Source organism: Phytophthora cinnamomi (genome assembly GCF_018691715.1).
Source record: "Phytophthora cinnamomi strain GKB4 chromosome Unknown Contig106, whole genome shotgun sequence".
Taxonomy (NCBI): Eukaryota; Oomycota; class Peronosporomycetes; order Peronosporales; family Peronosporaceae; genus Phytophthora; species Phytophthora cinnamomi.
Window position 1 is genome coordinate 201798 of NW_027151039.1, and position 16926 is coordinate 218723.

The following is a 16926-nucleotide window of genomic DNA, read 5'->3' on the forward strand; positions in this document are numbered from 1 at the left end:
CAGACTTTGCGCCAATGAGAGGGAAGGTGTAGCTGTCTTGACTTGACGGTCATCGTTATGGCCATGGTGGACATGGCCAGGTGGCTGCTGTGTGTCTGTAGGGAGGGGTTTTTGTACTGCGGCAGCGAGCACCTGCAGACACTTTTTATTATGGTGGTATGGTGCAAGAAGGCTGGTGGGTGATGTTGGTGTTTGTACCTAAGTTGACCACCACATCCGCCTCATCGGCTGAGTGCATCGGACGTGCTCAACGGAGACTGCAGCCTCCCTGTGCACGTGATCACGCGGCGAAAGAGTTGGCCGATGAGCCCCATCCGATAGGCCGCGTCCCGCAGGTTTCAGTAGTTGTGTACTTTGTGCACTCCACCCCAGTCGAGTCGTAGCTCGAACTGGAAAAGGGTCTCTAGCATTCCGATTCGGAATGCACCGCGAGTCCGCGTGCGCGGCAAAGACGGCGAGTTCAGCAATAGGGGACGGTCGGCGGCCAGGCAGCCCCACATTGCGGGATCCAGGCGCCACTTGGTTCCGCCCAGCTGCGCCTTCGTCAGTCGACTGTCTTCTACCCCTGCGAATGTCGCCGCACGGTTCGGGCTGGCCGCTCTCTGTCTCGCGACCGACTCTCCTCTCCATGGTCTCCGCTCGAAATCGGCCATTCCGCGTTCCAAATGGTGGCAACGTCATGCTGGACGCGACGTCTGTGGGCGTTGGGCGTCGTGTTGCTCTGCATCGCCCACGACGGCGAAATCGTGGACGCCACCTGCGCCGCCGGGTCGACGGCGCTCACGACCGAGGACTGCTCCGGCTGCGGCGACTACGACTTGTGTCTCGGATTCACGGACTCCTCGAGCTGCACCGGGTCCGGCTGCGAGACGGTGGGCGCCTGCACCTACGAGTGTCTGAGCGTGGACAAGAGCGCGGACAAGTTGGTGGTGCTGGTCGAGTTCGGCACGTACAAGAGCACGCAGGAGCTGGCGGCGGGGGGATACACCGCGGCCGACTTGGCGGGGTACCCGGACCAGACGAGCGAGTGGCCGACCGTCTCGAACAACCAGGTCACGGCACTGGGCAAGATCAGCGTGTCCTCTGCAGTCACCACTTTGTACGGCTCCACGTCTTTTGGTTGTGAAGGTACACGGGGTTCTCTGACTGGGTGCCGTGGTTTTTTTTTTTGGGAGTAGTATTGTGTCGGGCGGAAGCGCGGCGGTGGAGTACCCCAAAGGCAAGGTCTCGAGTATTATTTTGTCGTCAAATGTCATCTCCACGTCGACGTCGGTGACCAAGGTGGGGTTCCAGAATCTCGGGCTGGAGAACCAGATCGACACGCTGTCGGCGTTCATCCCCACGTCGATCGAAAGCCTAGACCTCAGCAACACGCTGCTCACGGCGTTTCCGACCGAACTGGGCACTCTACAAGTTCTCAAGGAGCTGTACGTGGCATGCGCTCAGACCAAGAGTCATTTGATTTGGCTTTTGTTGGCGCTGACGGTCTTTTTTATTTTGTATTTAGAGTTCTGGATAACAACTACGTGACGACGATGGACTCTGTTGAGGGAATTAACTCCATCACTACCTTGTAAGACATGCTTGCTCTCGGTTGTATTTGAAGGGACAATCTAACCATGTACCGTGATTCTTTTCTCGTCACAGAAGCATGCAGAACAACGACATTGATAACTTCACCGCCGTTTTCACAAAGCTGGAAGAGCTGTACGTGTCGAGTCACCCATATGAGTATGTATAGGCTAAAAAGGATTAAACTGATCAAAGTTGTGATGATAACAATGCAGGTATCTCGGCAACAATAATCTGACAAGCATCCCCAGCGCCATCTACAGTTATTCCAACCTGAAAACATTGTACGTGTAGTTGGGCAGAACCGATAGACAGCGGATGAGTAACTGACATCACTTTGTGAAAATTGGCAGAAATTTGACCGGTAACCCACTGGCATCACGAGACTTTACGAATAAGCAGGCCAAATTCTTGAACAGCTTGGACACGTTGGGTTTATCTGCGTCCGACTTTACTGCCGACGTGGATTGTGATGAAACATACCAAACGAAGATTGCAGGTGTGACGGTATGCATTACCGATGGAGTGCCGACCGACACTACGAGTGCAACGGCCAGCGGTACAACGTCCTCTTCAGATTCGAAGGGATCGGAATCAAAGACGACGAACACGTCGTCTTCTTCATCGTCTTCGACGAGTTTGATCGTAGGCATCGTCTGTGGAGTGATGGTGCTGTTATTCGCTGCGTTCCTCCTTGTTATCCACCGAAGAAAAGAGCAAAAGAAGATTGAAGTCTCGATAGCAAGTGATACGGTCGGATACAGCAGCGATCACTTCTCGTCCACAGACAATTGGCACCAGCAGCTCCAACAATCACGTGGGCGGTTCACCTTTGACGACGTTGATGTGATTATTCCGAGGGGCTCCAGCGATGTTTCGATGGGGGTTCCGACTTTGACGCGTGACGAAGAAGAAGGAGCCACGGAGGTGCCTGGCGCAGCTACTACTACTGCTGTCTCAAGTATCCCTTCGTTTGTGTCTACAGAGGAGGCTGGCTCGAAGGGAAAGCCGCAGAGGTTCATGTCAATCTGGAACGACTTGGACCTCCTTTCACTGCAGCTACGTGCGTCTGCCATCAAGGATCTTAAACCGCTTGGGAGTGGAGCATACGCTACTGTCTGGCTTGTGCGATACAGGAGTTTACAGCTACTCGCGTCAAAGCGATTGAAACCTGAGCGGCGCACGAAGAAACACACGGCTGCTTTCGTGGAGGAAATCAAGCTGATCTCCAACTTCGATCACCCGAATCTCGTGAAACTTATCGGAGCGGCGTGGACAGTTGAAACTGATCTTCAAATGTTGCTCGAGTACATGGAAGCAGGAGACCTTCGTCGGTATCTGGCGGATCCCAACACCCCTAGCGGATGGACAACAGTCAAATTCAACATCGCGATCGATATCATCGAAGCGCTCGTGTACCTGCACTCGTTCCAGCCGCCGTTAGTCCACCGTGACCTCAAGTCGAAGAATGTGCTGCTCTCGGTGGATATGGAGGCAAAGTTGAGCGACTTCGGCACTTCCCGCTTCAGGTCGTCCGATAAAACAATGACAGGCGGAGTGGGCACCGGTCGGTGGTTGGCTCCTGAGGTTATTCGTGGTGACTCGGACTACGGTCCAGCAGTCGATATCTACAGCTTCGGTACGCTTCTCACTGAGTTGGACACAAACCAGATCCCGTACGATAACGTTCGCGCCTCAAACGGAAAGCTGATGTCCGATTTGACCATCCTGCACCGAGTAGCGACGGGAAAGCTGCATCCCAAGCTTCGATCTACGTGTGGAAAAGCGCTGCGAGACCTGGTGGAGCGATGCTTGCTTGAAGACCCGATCAAGCGCCCGACTGCACCGGCAATTGCGTACGAGCTCCGTGTGATACAGCAGGACATGGCTGACAGTACGTAGGTATGTGTTTGTATCTGTGGGTACTACCAGCGACAATTTATTAGACACGATGCAATTGAATGCAGCGTGCTTGTGAAGTAAAAACAAGTAATTGAGAAGTGAAAGGTCTAGCTGATTGGATTCGTTTTAGCACGCCGTTCGCATCGAGAGCGCGAAGGCTAACTCTGATGCAAAACACTTTTGTCAACAAACCTCGCTGCATTTTGCCAGTCTGGTGCCATGCCCCACCGAGAAACGAGACATGTCCCGTGATTTGACACATTGCACAATACTGTACATGTCCTTCGTTCGTGTTCCAACCAGACAGCTTCAGCTCGGAGAGCTGCCAGCGTGTCGGCTACGCGGCTGTCGCGCACAGCGTCGGAAAGCCAATTGAGACCGCAGCTGTTTCTGCACATCGTGACTTACAGACACTTTTTCATCTCCAGTAAGTGGTAACCTCATCGCGATCTTGGTACAATACGCACATTCGCTGTAAAACCAATCACTAATCCACCCCGCCCTAACACAAGAATAATACCAAGGATGGAATTGATACCAAGCATGGGATACTGCAGTTTGCATTGCCAGCTTCGTAGGACAAGGCCCACTGAGCGCTCATTTCCTAGCTTCGAATGGCGTGGTCTCATGCTACGTTGCTTGGTTCGAACAGGATTTGCGTCATGCGCGCACTATCTAAACTATGTGTACCTCGAGCTCCAGTGTTCTCTCTTGTTGCACATTGCTTGATTAGAGTATACGGAGTCTTACCCGGATGTACATGTACGGTAGTGCCGAGAGCATCTTGGCTTTGAATAGTAGGTCCTCCGTTCCTTCCTCGCTTTCAGCAGGAGCGGAGACGTCGAATGAAACTTGCACTTCAAACACCGCCGCGTCTCGGTTTTGACGCACCACCTGTCTTTGGGTATTTCGCTAGACGCCACTCCTTTGCATTGTCTTAGGATTGGCACCGCAACGAGCTTCGAGCTGTGGGCGTTCCGATGGCAGGTTCACATTGCATTAAACATGGTGGCGGTGCCTTCAACTGGACGTGTTTGGCCTCGACATGTGGCGTCGCTAGGACTTGCATGGATCCTTGCCGTCAAAGTTTTCAGTGTTGTCGGTTCCGATTGTGCTGCTGGGCCCTCGATCCTCACAACCGGGGGGTGTACGGCTTGCGACGACTACGAATTGTGTCGGGGGTTCTCGTCTGCCAGCGATTGCATCGGCCCCAACTGCAAGACCGACGGAAACTGCACGTTCGAGTGTCTGAATGTCGACGCCAACGCGAAAACTATGGTTGTACTGGTGGAGTTCGGTGCTTACAAGAGCGAAGAGGAAATTGCGGCCGGAGGTTACAACGATTCTGCTCTGGCTAATTACCCGGACGAAACGAGCGAGTGGCCTTCGGTGTCGAACAATCAAGTCTCATCTCTCGGGACGATCGGTCTACCCTCTCAAGTTTCGACGTTGTGAGTTGGAAAGTTGACTGGTTCAATCCTTTCGTTGTAGATACTAATGGGGTGAATCTTACCGCGGTTTGTTGTGCGTGGTAGTATTGTTTCCGGCGGAACCGCTGTGTCCGAGTACCCCAAAGGCAAAGTTTCCAGGATATGGCTCACCTCTGGCTTTATTTCGTTGGAAACTGGGGTGACCAAGGTGGTGCTGCAGAATCTCGACATGGGGACCCAGATAAACCTACTCCCAGATTATCTTCCGTCGTCAGTCAAGACGCTTGATCTCAGCAACACACTGCTGGCAGCATTTCCGACAGAGTTTAACGACATTCCATCTCTCCAGCGGTTGTACGTGGCGTCTCTTCCCTATTAAACTGTTTTTCGAGTCGCTAATGGTTCGTGCGCTGGCTGGTTAGGCTGCTGGACTACAACTATTTAACAACTCTGGACACAGGAGACGTGATCAGCTCTATCACTACTTTGTATGCAGCAACTTCATATTCGGAAATGTGTTTTGCGGATGGGCTAGCTACTAACCATTGCTTCCGATCTTATTGCCCGACGCAGGAGCTTGGAGAACAACAATATCGAGGCCTTCAAAGCTGTATACCCTGAACTGGAATATCTGTAAAACTTGAGCTAAGACATTGTGGATACGATCGAGGGTTCTGACTGACTTTCCTTCTTGATATTCAGGTATTTGGGCAAAAACAAGTTAACGAGCATCCCTTCTGCCGTCTACAACCATTCACACTTGAAGACATTGTACGTTGGTGCTACATGCAGTTTTATCCTCGTACGACTTCTGTTTGGTGGCTAACGTTTGTTTGCACACCTCGCTGAAGGAACGTAGCTGGAAATTCGTTTTCATCTCGATATTTCACATCAGATCAAGCGGCATTTTTGAATAATCTGGATACGTTGGGGCTCTCGGACTCTGATTTTAAAGTTACTGTGGGGTGCGGTGACTCGGAAAAGACTACTATACATGGTGTGACGGTGTGTATACGCGATGGAGTCTCCACCTCATCGACGAGCGATAGCTCCGACTCTTCAAGATCAACTCAAGTGGATGGATTAGACTCAAATGGTACCAGTGCATCCAAGGATTCCTGGACGAAGGTGATCCTAGGCGTCTTGTACGGCGTATCTGGCGTGATAATCGTTTGCATTATTGTGACAGTCAGTTCTCGGAGGAAGAAAAAGCCTGATCCGCATCAAACAAGTGACCTTGACGGGTACAACGGCGATCGCTCGCCTTCTTCAGAAACCGGGTCTCGAGATATGAAGAAATCTCACTTTGGTATGAAGACCTTGAGTTTGTGTGGCAAGGAAATCGCAAGCGAGTCTAGCAGCGCTTCCATGGGTATTCCAACCTCGTGCGAAGGAGACAGCAGTGTGGATATTCCAGTCCTCGAGGCGTCTACGATCAGCAGTACTTCTGTGTGTCCATCTTTTGTGTCTACAGCGGAGAAAGCCTCAGATGCACGACCACACAGTTTCATACCAATTTGGAACGACTACGAACTTCTGTCGCTGCAGCTTTGCGCCGCTTCTATTAAGGACATCCGCAAAATTGGCAGCGGAGGTTATGCTACTGTTTGGCTAGTCCGCTACCGAAACTTGCAACTTCTCGCTTCCAAGCGCCTTCGAGCTGAGAAATACACGAGGAAGAACATCACAGCATTTGTGGAGGAGATTAAATTAATCGCCAACTTCGTTCACCCGAATATCGTGAAGTTTATTGGAGCAGCATGGACAACGGAAAGCGATCTGCAGATGCTGTTGGAGTATATGGATGGTGGCGATCTCCAGCAATATTTATCAGACGCGAGGACGCCGACAGGTTGGACATGTCATAAGTTCGGTTTTGCTATTGCAGTCATTGAAGCACTTCTGTGTCTGCACTCGTTCGTGCCCCCACTGCTCCATCGTGATCTGAAGTCAAAGAATGTGCTGCTGTCGTCGGATTTCAAAGCAAAGCTGAGCGACTTTGGCAAGTCTCGTTACCGTGCAGATCATAGCACAATGACGGGAGGGGTGGGTACAAGCCGTTGGCTAGCCCCCGAGGTAATTCGAGGCGACGTTGACTATGGTTGTTCCGCCGACATCTATAGCTTTGGCGTATTGCTCACGGAACTTGACACGAACAAAATCCCATACAGCAGTACACGTGGGCGCAACGGAAAGATTCTATCGGATATGGCGATCATGCACCGAGTAGCAGCCGGTAGGTTGTATCCTAAACTTCGACGTACTTGTGGCCACGCGCTGAAAGATCTGGTGGGAAGGTGTCTTGCTCGAAATCCATCCAATCGACCAACTGCGGCCGAAGTTGCGAGGGACTTGCGCGAGGTTCAACAGGAGATGGCGACTTCTCTATCTAAACGTGCACCGTGGACAACCGATTTTATCGGACGTGGTGCGAAACAGCCCAAGAGATCTTCTGTAAGTCTATGATCTCGTCGCCCTCGCAGCCTTCGTCGCAGGAAAACCCCTGTTACCTCACGCACAGCAAGCGTCCACGCGTGGACTGACTGACCTGCACGCACATGTTCTACGCCGCAACGCAACGCAACTGAAAATGCAGTCGAAACACGCAAATGATGAAGTTAAGTTACCCAGAAGCCACTACAGTACTAATAGAGACGACATGCTGTAGTACTAATAGCTGCATTATTCACTTATGTGCTAAGAATTGTACAAGAAAATGCTGTTACGTTTGTTCGCTTCTGCCTGGCACTACATGATCCCGTGCCAACTCTTGTGCTGCCTACATATTGGCAACGGTTTGCTTCTAGTCGCCTCGATTGTTAATTCATCGATGCACACAGTGCCAAGGCCATATTTTGCTCAAAGCCGGAGCCAAGGTGAACAGCTCAAGGAAAACCACATCAATTCAAATAAACTCAGACTAACTAATGTGATAAGCATTCCACAGTGTGCGCGGGTATCAGTATACTGTGTTCTGGCACACTCGAAGAAACGTGTAGTATTTCCATCTACCAAATTCTGGTATACATGCTTCCTGGCCATTTCAGCTTGAAGCCACAAGAGGGGTCAATAAAACTTTGTAAGGTGTATTCAATCAACTTCAAGGTGGCATCATGTCCTCAACTCGTCTTCAGTTTCCACTCCGGACATAGCTATTCTCCTAGCGTCTTGAGCCAGGCCGCGACAGTAACCATGTCTGGATGTAACGCAAAAAACTAAAATATAGTTTGTTGTGGATTGTTGTTTGCAAGTGCCATTCTCGATCGCCAGCCAGTGAATTTTAGAGTTCCCCTTGCACTTTGTAAATGCGCACACAACATGATAGGGTTAATCCAAACAGCGGGGTCCATTTGGTGGTCCCAGGCTGGGGCTTCAAACGGCAGGATAATTGTATGCCGAAAAATCTAGCCCCATGTGAGCTGGGGCTTGCTTAAGCATAATATCTCGATGGCAGAACGGATTGATATGATCGCTTAAAAGGCACGTGTCGTTTGAAAAACGCTAAACACCATCCATACACGCCAAACCAACGTTGTACTGAATTAAGTGAGTAACAACTGGACCCTAACCTGATATTTCCAATTACTATAGCTTATCGTCATTTTTTGCTTTCGGATGGACGTCGAAGCCGAGCAGCTCCGCCTGAGCGGCTTCAAGCGTATTCTGGTGCGCCTGGACGAGGGCACGCGCCGCAAGTACTGCTGCCGGGCGCTTGAGGAGGACCTGCAGCACGTCAAGGGCGGCGTGCGCTCCTGCGCCGATGCCATGGCGCAGGCGCGGCAGGTGCAGGACGCCACGCGCAAGCTGCACGCCAGTCAGCGGGCCGCCGTGTCAATGGAGCTGCTGGCAGCGTTAGAAACCCTGCAGACTCGGTTAGAAACGAGCACAAACGTTCTAGTTTTGGGTCGACGGCCGTCAAATGGGTCTCAAAATGGGTTGCCGACGGTCCCAAAAGAGGAAAAGGGTGACAAGGACAAGGTGCACATCTCAAGGCTGGCGCTGCTGAGCCGAGAGCTGGACGATGTGGTGAGTCAGACCCGGCGGCTGGAGAAGCTAATGCCGCCCAATGTGGCGGAGCTGGGTGACAAGCAGAGGAAGTGGTGGAGGAAGCACCTGCACAAGCTCGGGGACCATGTACTGGGGCTGGTCACGGGGCAAGAGACGGAGAACCGAGCGCTGCTGCGGCTCGATAGGACGCTCAAGAAGATGGAGACCAAGTGGCCCGAACTCAAGGACTGGAAACAGTATGTGGTTCTTAATTGTTTTTTGCTAAAATTTGGTGATGGATACTAATGTTATATTGCTATTGTTGTGAAGAAATTTGCAGAAGCAGATCGCTGAAAAACACGTGAAGGAGCCGAGTTCGACTCCTGCGTCAGGACCTACTGTCAAGGCGAGGAAGAAGCGCGCGATTCCGTTGCCGGACGACGGCGAGACGGCTATGACGAGCGGGCCGACGGGGTCGGCGAAGTCCAAGGGGAAAAACAGGGACGCTGCCAAGGAGACGAACGGCCAGTCGACCGAAAAGACTCGGGCACAACTGCTGCGCTGCTCGAAGGAAGTGCGGACGCTGCGCGACAAGTTTGAGCTGGGCGCGTACGACGTGAACCTGAGTCGAATGGTGACCGTCGTGGACTCGCTGTGGTCAGGGTTCGACCAGGCGGAGGTTGTGTCGCTAACGACGGCGCTGTTTACGCTGGTGGAGGCGGTGGAGAAAGTTGTGGATCAGGCCAAACGCCGAGACCGCTTGCTGTGTCTGATAAGCGTGCTTGGAGTCGTGCTGGCGTCTCCGAAGCTGCAGCTGACAGCGAGGATGAAGACAATGGTCGAGGAATACGCCAATAACTGTCGCCAGTCCCTCGAGCAATTAAATCGGCAGATGGAGAGTGGAAATCAACCCGCTGTTACTGGGGGTGCTACGGTGCCAGACTCAGCGACAGCCCCGGAGCCAGCCGGTACAAAAAGTACAAAGACGGCTAACCAGGGCACGTTGCCTAAGTCACACCTACGATTCGGTTAGCTCGAGTTCAAGTAGAATAGAGCCTTTTTCGTTAGACACTACGTTCACGAACGCATTGACGTTGTTGACCGTTGTATACTTCTCGCGCAGCTGCACCGTAAGCTGGAGGTCGCCTCCGAGATAAATACGGGTCAATACCACAAGCAGCAAGCCTTCGTACCGTGATTCGCAGACTGTGAGTCGGGGAATATAGACTGCGCCACAAATGCATAAAGCCGAACTTAACCCCCCCCCCCCCCTTCGAAAAGTGTTTCTATTGGAGATTTCTTCCTGGTTTTGCTAGAGGGAAAATACTGAATAATTAGCTACATTGACGTTTTTGTTGTTGGTCGATAAAGTTGTCGGGAGACCCGGTCAGTGATCAGGGAGGACTCTGCGATCATCCCAGCCGACTCGGGCTTCAAGCAGTACAGTTCTATGCCAGAACCATCCCAGAAAGGATAGGCACCTTGAATCGCCAGTGTGTGTGCACTCACGTGCGATCTCGTGTCACGAAGAATCAGAGCTTGTCGCGCCGCCCTCTTGTCAGCGCTGACGACAACGATCTCTTCCCACCTTCCTAGCTAATACTTTCCGGCTGGTAACTTGAACGTGGGCCAGCGAAGCTGATGACAATTGGGCCATGGGCTTGAGGAATTTGTCCCAAAATGGAAGCCAACCCTCTTTTCGTGAAATCGAAGTATTGGATGGAAAAGATCGCACGAAAAAGTCGTTATCCCCTCGATTTTGCGCTTATGGGATCATTGGAGTAGATATCTACTCAGATTGGAGTCCAATGCGATAACCCATCCATGCGTTTTTTTGCCGCAATATTACACTGGCAGCCGGAAACTGAGAATGATACATGTAAATAGTAGTGAAGCTAGGGAGTTGTCATCGTTGACAAGACTACGACAAGCTCTGACCCTTTACGACGTCATGCAAGAAAGAGCAGTACGGCCTGGCGATCGAAACCTCTCTGGGGCAGGCCTGCAGAAGAAGAGCCTCAGGGACTGGAAAAATTGTGTTTGGAGCACCCGGATGCTCGGTGCTTGTATGTACGTGCTGGTTCCAGGTAGCTTGTAGCGCTCATCATCCGAGTTTCCATCCTGGTTTGTACTATTTGGAGGCGGGCATCTACTGCATCCGCTGGATGTCCTCCTCCAAATTGTACAAACCCTGGTGCGATACTGCACTGCACTTCGCACCACGCGACGACGTAGAAGGCGGAGGGCGCGAGAACAATTTATGTTCCGAATGTTCCCCTTGGTCGCACCCTCCTTTGATTCTCACTTGAGATTTACTTTTCATACGTCAAGCGCCCCAGTCCCAACGATCAGCAACATGCCTCTCTCCCAAGTGGTGGTGGTGATCACGGCGTCCTTCCTAGTCACCAGCGAAGCTCTCTCGACTACCATGGACTCTGATCAGGCCAAGGTCTCGAAAGTAGTTTCGCCTGGTGCCTCCCACCACCGACTCCTGAGGATCCACGACACGGCTGACGAAGATGAAGACACCTCAGACGACTCAGAAGCGAGGGGTCTCACTCCGGAGCAAATGGAGGAACTGAAAGATTACGCGATTAAAAAGTTGGGAATCGATTGGGCAAAGTCGGAGAGAAGCACCGCATACTTTCAAAGTCTTAAGAATTGCGCTAAGTACGTGGCCATGTACAACAACTATTTCCAGAAGAACCGCGGGTATTAGAAGTGCTGCCTCCAATCTGGCCGAGTCGCGATTGTCAAGTCTTAAACAAGCAACAGGTGCCGGTAGCATTCTAGGTTCGCCCTACGCACATAATAGAACGTCTACTATTAACGTTAAAGTATGTGGAGAACAACGTGTCTTGGGATCCATACCAGACAACCACCGTGGGTCTGTGGACCTGGAGCCAATTCTGATAATCGATGTTGGGAAGTTCGTACTAAATGGTATGTTGCTCGATCTCCAGATCGAGATGGGGCGGCAATTTTGTTGTCAATGTCTATTGATGGACAACCTCCAACGAGATGGCAAGATGACCGAGACATCGACGTGCCTCTCGTTATTCTAATACTGCATCGATCAGAGAAGTATGGTTCTAGTAAACTCAACTTCGACAATGGAAATATACATCGAACTATTGAATTTATATTGTGCACATTTAAAAAATGCAAAATTGTTGAGTTGGGCTTGCGCATCCGCAGCCTACGAAGAAACTAAGATCTCCTCCATGAGTGTCAGATTGCGGGCGATACCCTCAGCACCACTGACCAGGCAGTTCAAAAGCAACAGCTCTTCCATTGTTACGCGCTTGAATCGCTGCCCCTCCATCAACCACTCCACATACGCAGACTTCATCTGGGCAGCGATGTCGCTCGTGCTGAAATCCTCCACGTTCAGCACATCGTGGTTGCGTCGAATAGGCGAGTTCATCATCGTTGAGGCTCGCCTCAAGAAACGAGAAGTCTTCGGGGTGCTTTGAGCTGCTGACACCGCACTCAGAAGCAAACTCTCCTTCTTCGGAGTGTTCGAATAGGACATGCTTGCGCGGATTTTGTCCCTGCCAGTTCCGTTCGAAGACGTAACGCTGCAGTAGGCCCGAGATGTACTAGGCGGGTGAGAAGGAGCTTGCCCGTCTTCGTTGATACTCGACAGTGCTTGCTTCAGGGTAGCCGCCTTGGGCTTGCGGCGGTGGTACACCTCCACCTCGAGCTTCAGCCCGTCTTCCAACGCCTCCATGAACTCCTCGAACGACACCTTACCGCTGCGATCCTTATCCACCACTTCCATGAAGTCCGCGACGTACTTGGTGATCTCCTTCTGCTTTACAGCACCGGACTGGGCAAAAATTGTCTCCAGCATGGCGGCCACCTCATCCGCATCAATTTCGCCGCTGCAATCCTGGTCCGCAAGTCGAAACGCTTCCTTCATTTGCATGAAGATGGCGGTTTGGTCCGGATCAGAGTACAGGAACGACTCCCCGAACAGCATCTGAAGCGTGTTGAAGGTGTCGTCCACAGCAGACAAGAAGTGGTTGCTCGCCTCCTGCCACTTCGTGTGCGTCGTTTTGCTGCCGTTCGCATTAAACACACTCGCACCCTCAGTATCACTGTCACGGATGTCGACTGTGTTTGTCTGCGTCAAGTTCTGCTTTACGCGGTAGTTGTACCATCGCACGAGTTTGAACAGCAGGTTGTTGTTGTTCAGCAAACGGGTCGTGCTGTCGAACACGGCCTCATACTTCTGCTTCGAGAACGCGGGTCGCCACATTTGGGGTTCGGTCTCAGCTTCTATGAGTAGCTCCTGCTGCTCAACAAGTTGCGCGGGGATCTGCACTTGGAGAATGTCGCGAACCTCTTCCATAGTTTCCTCGCTCATTTCGCCTGAGCTCGAGAGGTGGTGGCCGAAAAGAATCTCAACAGCCTTCTGCTGAAGCTTGAGGGTCTGCTGGATGTTCTTGCGAAGCAAGCTAAGTGCACTCTCCGGACACATCGCCATCTCAAGGACGATAATTAACACCAGACCCACAGACGTTTGCGCGAGATATGAGTACGAGCTGATCGAAATTGCGGACGAGCCGTCCGAGCTGTTAGTGTAGCACACATCCGTCTGGCGAAGCAAAACTCCAGCAGCAATGAACGCCGACACCAGTCCGGAGTACGAGCTGTAGCACTCGACGAACTTGACGTACATCGACAGCGTGACCCAAACAAACAGCACCACGTCGGTTAGGAAGACATTCAGGATCTGCGGGTTGCAAACATGTGAGATGAAGAACTGGAACACAGACGGCACCACACTTCCAGCCACGACGCCTCCAACACGATTCAATGTCACCGAGAAGGAACCCCCTATGTGGTTGCCCATCACATACGACACCGCCGCAGGAGTTGTGGAACTAAAACCGTACAGATACACAGCCATGAAGGTACCGATAACGATAGCAACGGCCATCCGCGCGGATTCCAGGATTCGTGCTTGAGTGTATCGGTTGACCATGAAGAAGTTCTGAATTGAGTCGGCGACGAATGCCCGTGCGCGTCGGCCAACATGGAAATCCTTTTCATTGTGCTTGTCTTGGAACTCAATAAGTGTGCTGCAGAAGGAGTTGAGCGAGAACAGGAACAGATTCAACGGCACGTTACCCTCCACATCCTTGATCGTGACTTTGGACGACTGCAGTAGACGGATCTGGGCTTCTCGGTAATGCCTCAACGTGTTTTCCATTTGGCTCTGAAGCGTTTGAATTGTCTTGAGATCAAGTTCTGAAGGTAAAATCACCATAAATCGTTAGTCCAGAGCAATTTCAGCAGAACAGATCACACCAAGAACGTACGCTCGGACGAAACATGAATCTCACTCGAGATCTCGTTCAGCAGATCACCCGAGCGCATCTGAATGACGTAGATCTCGCGCTGGAGAACCTTCATGTACATGAAGTGCAACTGATCGTATTGCTCGAGTTGCATGGCGTTGTTGAGCGACCGTAAGTCAGCAATGAGCGAGCCAATGAGACGGACGTAGTTCTTAGCGACGGAGCGATTGAACTTGAAGAAGACGTGGAAACCGAATACCTGCTCCCACCACACGTCCTCCAGGAGTGTAATCATCCGACGGTGGCGTGCCACTGCCGCGTCAAATTTACGCTGAAGCTTGAGTTTCAGGAAGTTCATGTGATCCACGTTCTTGTTCTTGAAGCAGTACGAGTCGACAATGACGTTCAGTAGATCCAAAACATCACCTGATGCCTTTTTTGTTTCTTCTCGTAGTTTGGCAATGGCACTGTCAGAGGCAAAATGTGTTAGTTTGTGAAAGTTAAAGGAAGCTTCCGAAGTATACGATACTTACAAAATTGGGTACGGGATAAACATGATGATAAGCGAAATTAGAGTTCCCACAGAGCCCACCAAGAAGTACATCGCCAGATTGTTGAGAATGTTGCTCGTATCAAAGTATGTGTCGGTCGAGGCCTTCAATTTTGACGAGTCCAGAGGATCCGTAGGGTTGATAATTGTCAGTGCTACGCGTCAACCACCACAACAAGCGGGTAAGTCTCCAAGCTCTGCACACAACTTAAAAAAAAATAGACGTACTGAAGTAGAGATTGTTCCCCAGTGCGAACTTCTTGGTGTTCGTTTCCAGCGGCATGAGAAGGACGACGACCGTGAAGATCACCATCCACGGCAGCACCGCATAGAAATTGCGCGAGTTCACGTAGTAGTCCGACGAACCAAACGACATTTTTTTCGAGATCAGGACGTAGTCGTCGTACGAATCGTTGAACTGGTGCACATCCACGTATGAAAAGAGTAGCAGGTTGTAGGCAAGCGCCATACCCACGCCGTAAAACGCCTGGCAGACTCGAGTGAGCGTCGCACCAATATTTTTGCCGGCGGAAAAAATGACAGCGACAGCACAGTAGCTCAGGCCACCCAAGTAATACCAGTCGGGAAAGAAAAACCACTTCTTGTCGTGCTCAATCGACGGGTCGTAGAGAGGGTCACGAGTCTGGATGAGTGAAGCAATGACTACACCAAACGCCACTCGTAGCGAAAGCTCAGCATTGAAGCGGAACTCGGCTGGAACAGTTACATCGAGTTTAGTGAAAAGTCAGTTCCTGAAAACATGGCAACTACAAGTAGATAATTCACTTACAAGAGAACATTTGCGACTTGATCGACTTCTTCTGGTCGTGATCCATGTCAATCCGAAGGTTGGCACTCTTCTCGTTAAAGTCTTCGCTGCCGGCGGTGCCCGCGCGGAGACTAACGACCAGAGGACTGGGGAGTTCGACGTAGCCTTCATCGTTCAACTGCACCATAGCGATCCAATCGCCAAATGAACCACAGAGCGCCATGGGCCATGGGATTCGTAGCGACCACAACGAGGTGATGTGGACAAAGCCAAGAATTACAGAACTGCTTACTTCCAGGTAGGATTGCAAACATGTGCCAACCTCATTTCCGCGTCTCGATTGCAACTTTACAACGCTATTACGTGGAGGTACAGGTATGACAAGGACCCATCGAAACAGACGGTGCTGTAACCAGGTGGCATTACTCTTTATTTTGGGTGATGTAATTGCCGCAAAAATTTCCCATATGATACAAATAAAAACTTGACTCGTTTGTTCAACAGCTTGTAGAACATTTTTATCAATAAAGACTGAAAGGTTTCGCCACGTCGAGATTATTGAGAAACGACGATGTTGATCTGGAATCAGACGTTCAGTCCCTTGAAGACCATGATCGGGTACGAGCGACGCTCAGGCTCCCTTTGCTCACCCGCACTACTATTGTACCACGAACACCATTGGCGGCGGTAGACGCTATAGTTTTGCATGAACGCGTCATGTATCGTATTATGGGAGCCCAGTACAACATCTTACAGAATGAGCCATTGCTGCTACCGTACCGCTAATGATTATTTGGGTGATACATGTCGCACCACAAACAAAACAAAACAAAATCGTCCGCGTGTCGAAATTGCGGAGACTATGGGCCTTTTTGAGGATAGGTACAACATACATGTGCCGCAATTGGCAGGAAAATACATCTGCAAAAAATACTGCGTGATACAGCGTATTAAGAGCTTCATGTGGATGCCAGCTACAACTGTGTTGGAGCAGTGGAACGGAAATTATCGCCACCTTAAAGAACTGCGCAGTATCTTCCGGACTGGAGAAGTATATTCCAGCTGTTGACACTACGGTGCGTTTGGTGCGGTTTCGTGAACCTGACGGTTGAAGTCCCAGCTCGCTGCGTGTCGAAGGACTGCTCGTGTACGAGCTAGGATTTGATTTGTGTGCTTGGCTGATACCAAACTGCTCGAAACCTATGAAATCAACGAGACGACGATGGCGACTTCAATGTGGTTTTCCGTGTTGTTAGCTCGGCGGTCATTTCGTGTCCGGCTTTGGCTGGATTCGTGGACTCGTACTTGGTGGGTAGGCAGTCTCGAGTGCATCGCGGAGGCGGTCTTCTGACACGTTCGATGATGCTACGGCGCGCGATGACTCCGTTTAGTTCATTTGGGCCACAA

At 51.2% G+C, this 16926-nt stretch overlaps 4 protein-coding genes across 4 annotated transcripts; 3 read left to right on the forward strand and 1 right to left on the reverse strand.

Moving 5' to 3' along the window:
* Positions 1 to 665: 665 nt before the first annotated feature.
* Positions 666 to 3474, forward strand: IUM83_17366 (TKL protein kinase; the record flags this gene model as incomplete). Its single annotated transcript, XM_067942318.1, has 6 exons — positions 666 to 1099; positions 1179 to 1427; positions 1508 to 1573; positions 1648 to 1707; positions 1788 to 1856; positions 1926 to 3474. 6 exons carry the CDS (start codon positions 666 to 668, stop codon positions 3472 to 3474), a joined length of 2427 nt encoding a protein of 808 aa, XP_067782437.1.
* A 5045-nt stretch (positions 3475 to 8519) lies between these two features.
* On the forward strand, positions 8520 to 9884 carry IUM83_17367 (Histone deacetylase; the record flags this gene model as incomplete). The annotated part of the gene is made up of 3 exons (XM_067942319.1): positions 8520 to 9148; positions 9222 to 9758; positions 9833 to 9884. The coding sequence occupies 3 exons, from the start codon at positions 8520 to 8522 to the stop codon at positions 9882 to 9884; spliced, it is 1218 nt and encodes a 405-aa protein (XP_067782436.1).
* Positions 9885 to 11247: 1363 nt separating this feature from the next.
* Positions 11248 to 11610, forward strand: IUM83_17368 (putative secreted RxLR effector protein; the record flags this gene model as incomplete). Its single annotated transcript, XM_067942320.1, has 1 exon — positions 11248 to 11610. The coding sequence occupies one exon, from the start codon at positions 11248 to 11250 to the stop codon at positions 11608 to 11610; it is 363 nt and encodes a 120-aa protein (XP_067782476.1).
* Positions 11611 to 12090: 480 nt separating this feature from the next.
* On the reverse strand, positions 12091 to 15742 carry IUM83_17369 (putative transmembrane protein; the record flags this gene model as incomplete). Its single annotated transcript, XM_067942321.1, has 5 exons — positions 12091 to 14150; positions 14222 to 14667; positions 14734 to 14905; positions 14979 to 15464; positions 15541 to 15742. The coding sequence occupies 5 exons, from the start codon at positions 15740 to 15742 to the stop codon at positions 12091 to 12093; spliced, it is 3366 nt and encodes a 1121-aa protein (XP_067782435.1).
* Between the last annotated feature and the right edge of the window lie 1184 nt (positions 15743 to 16926).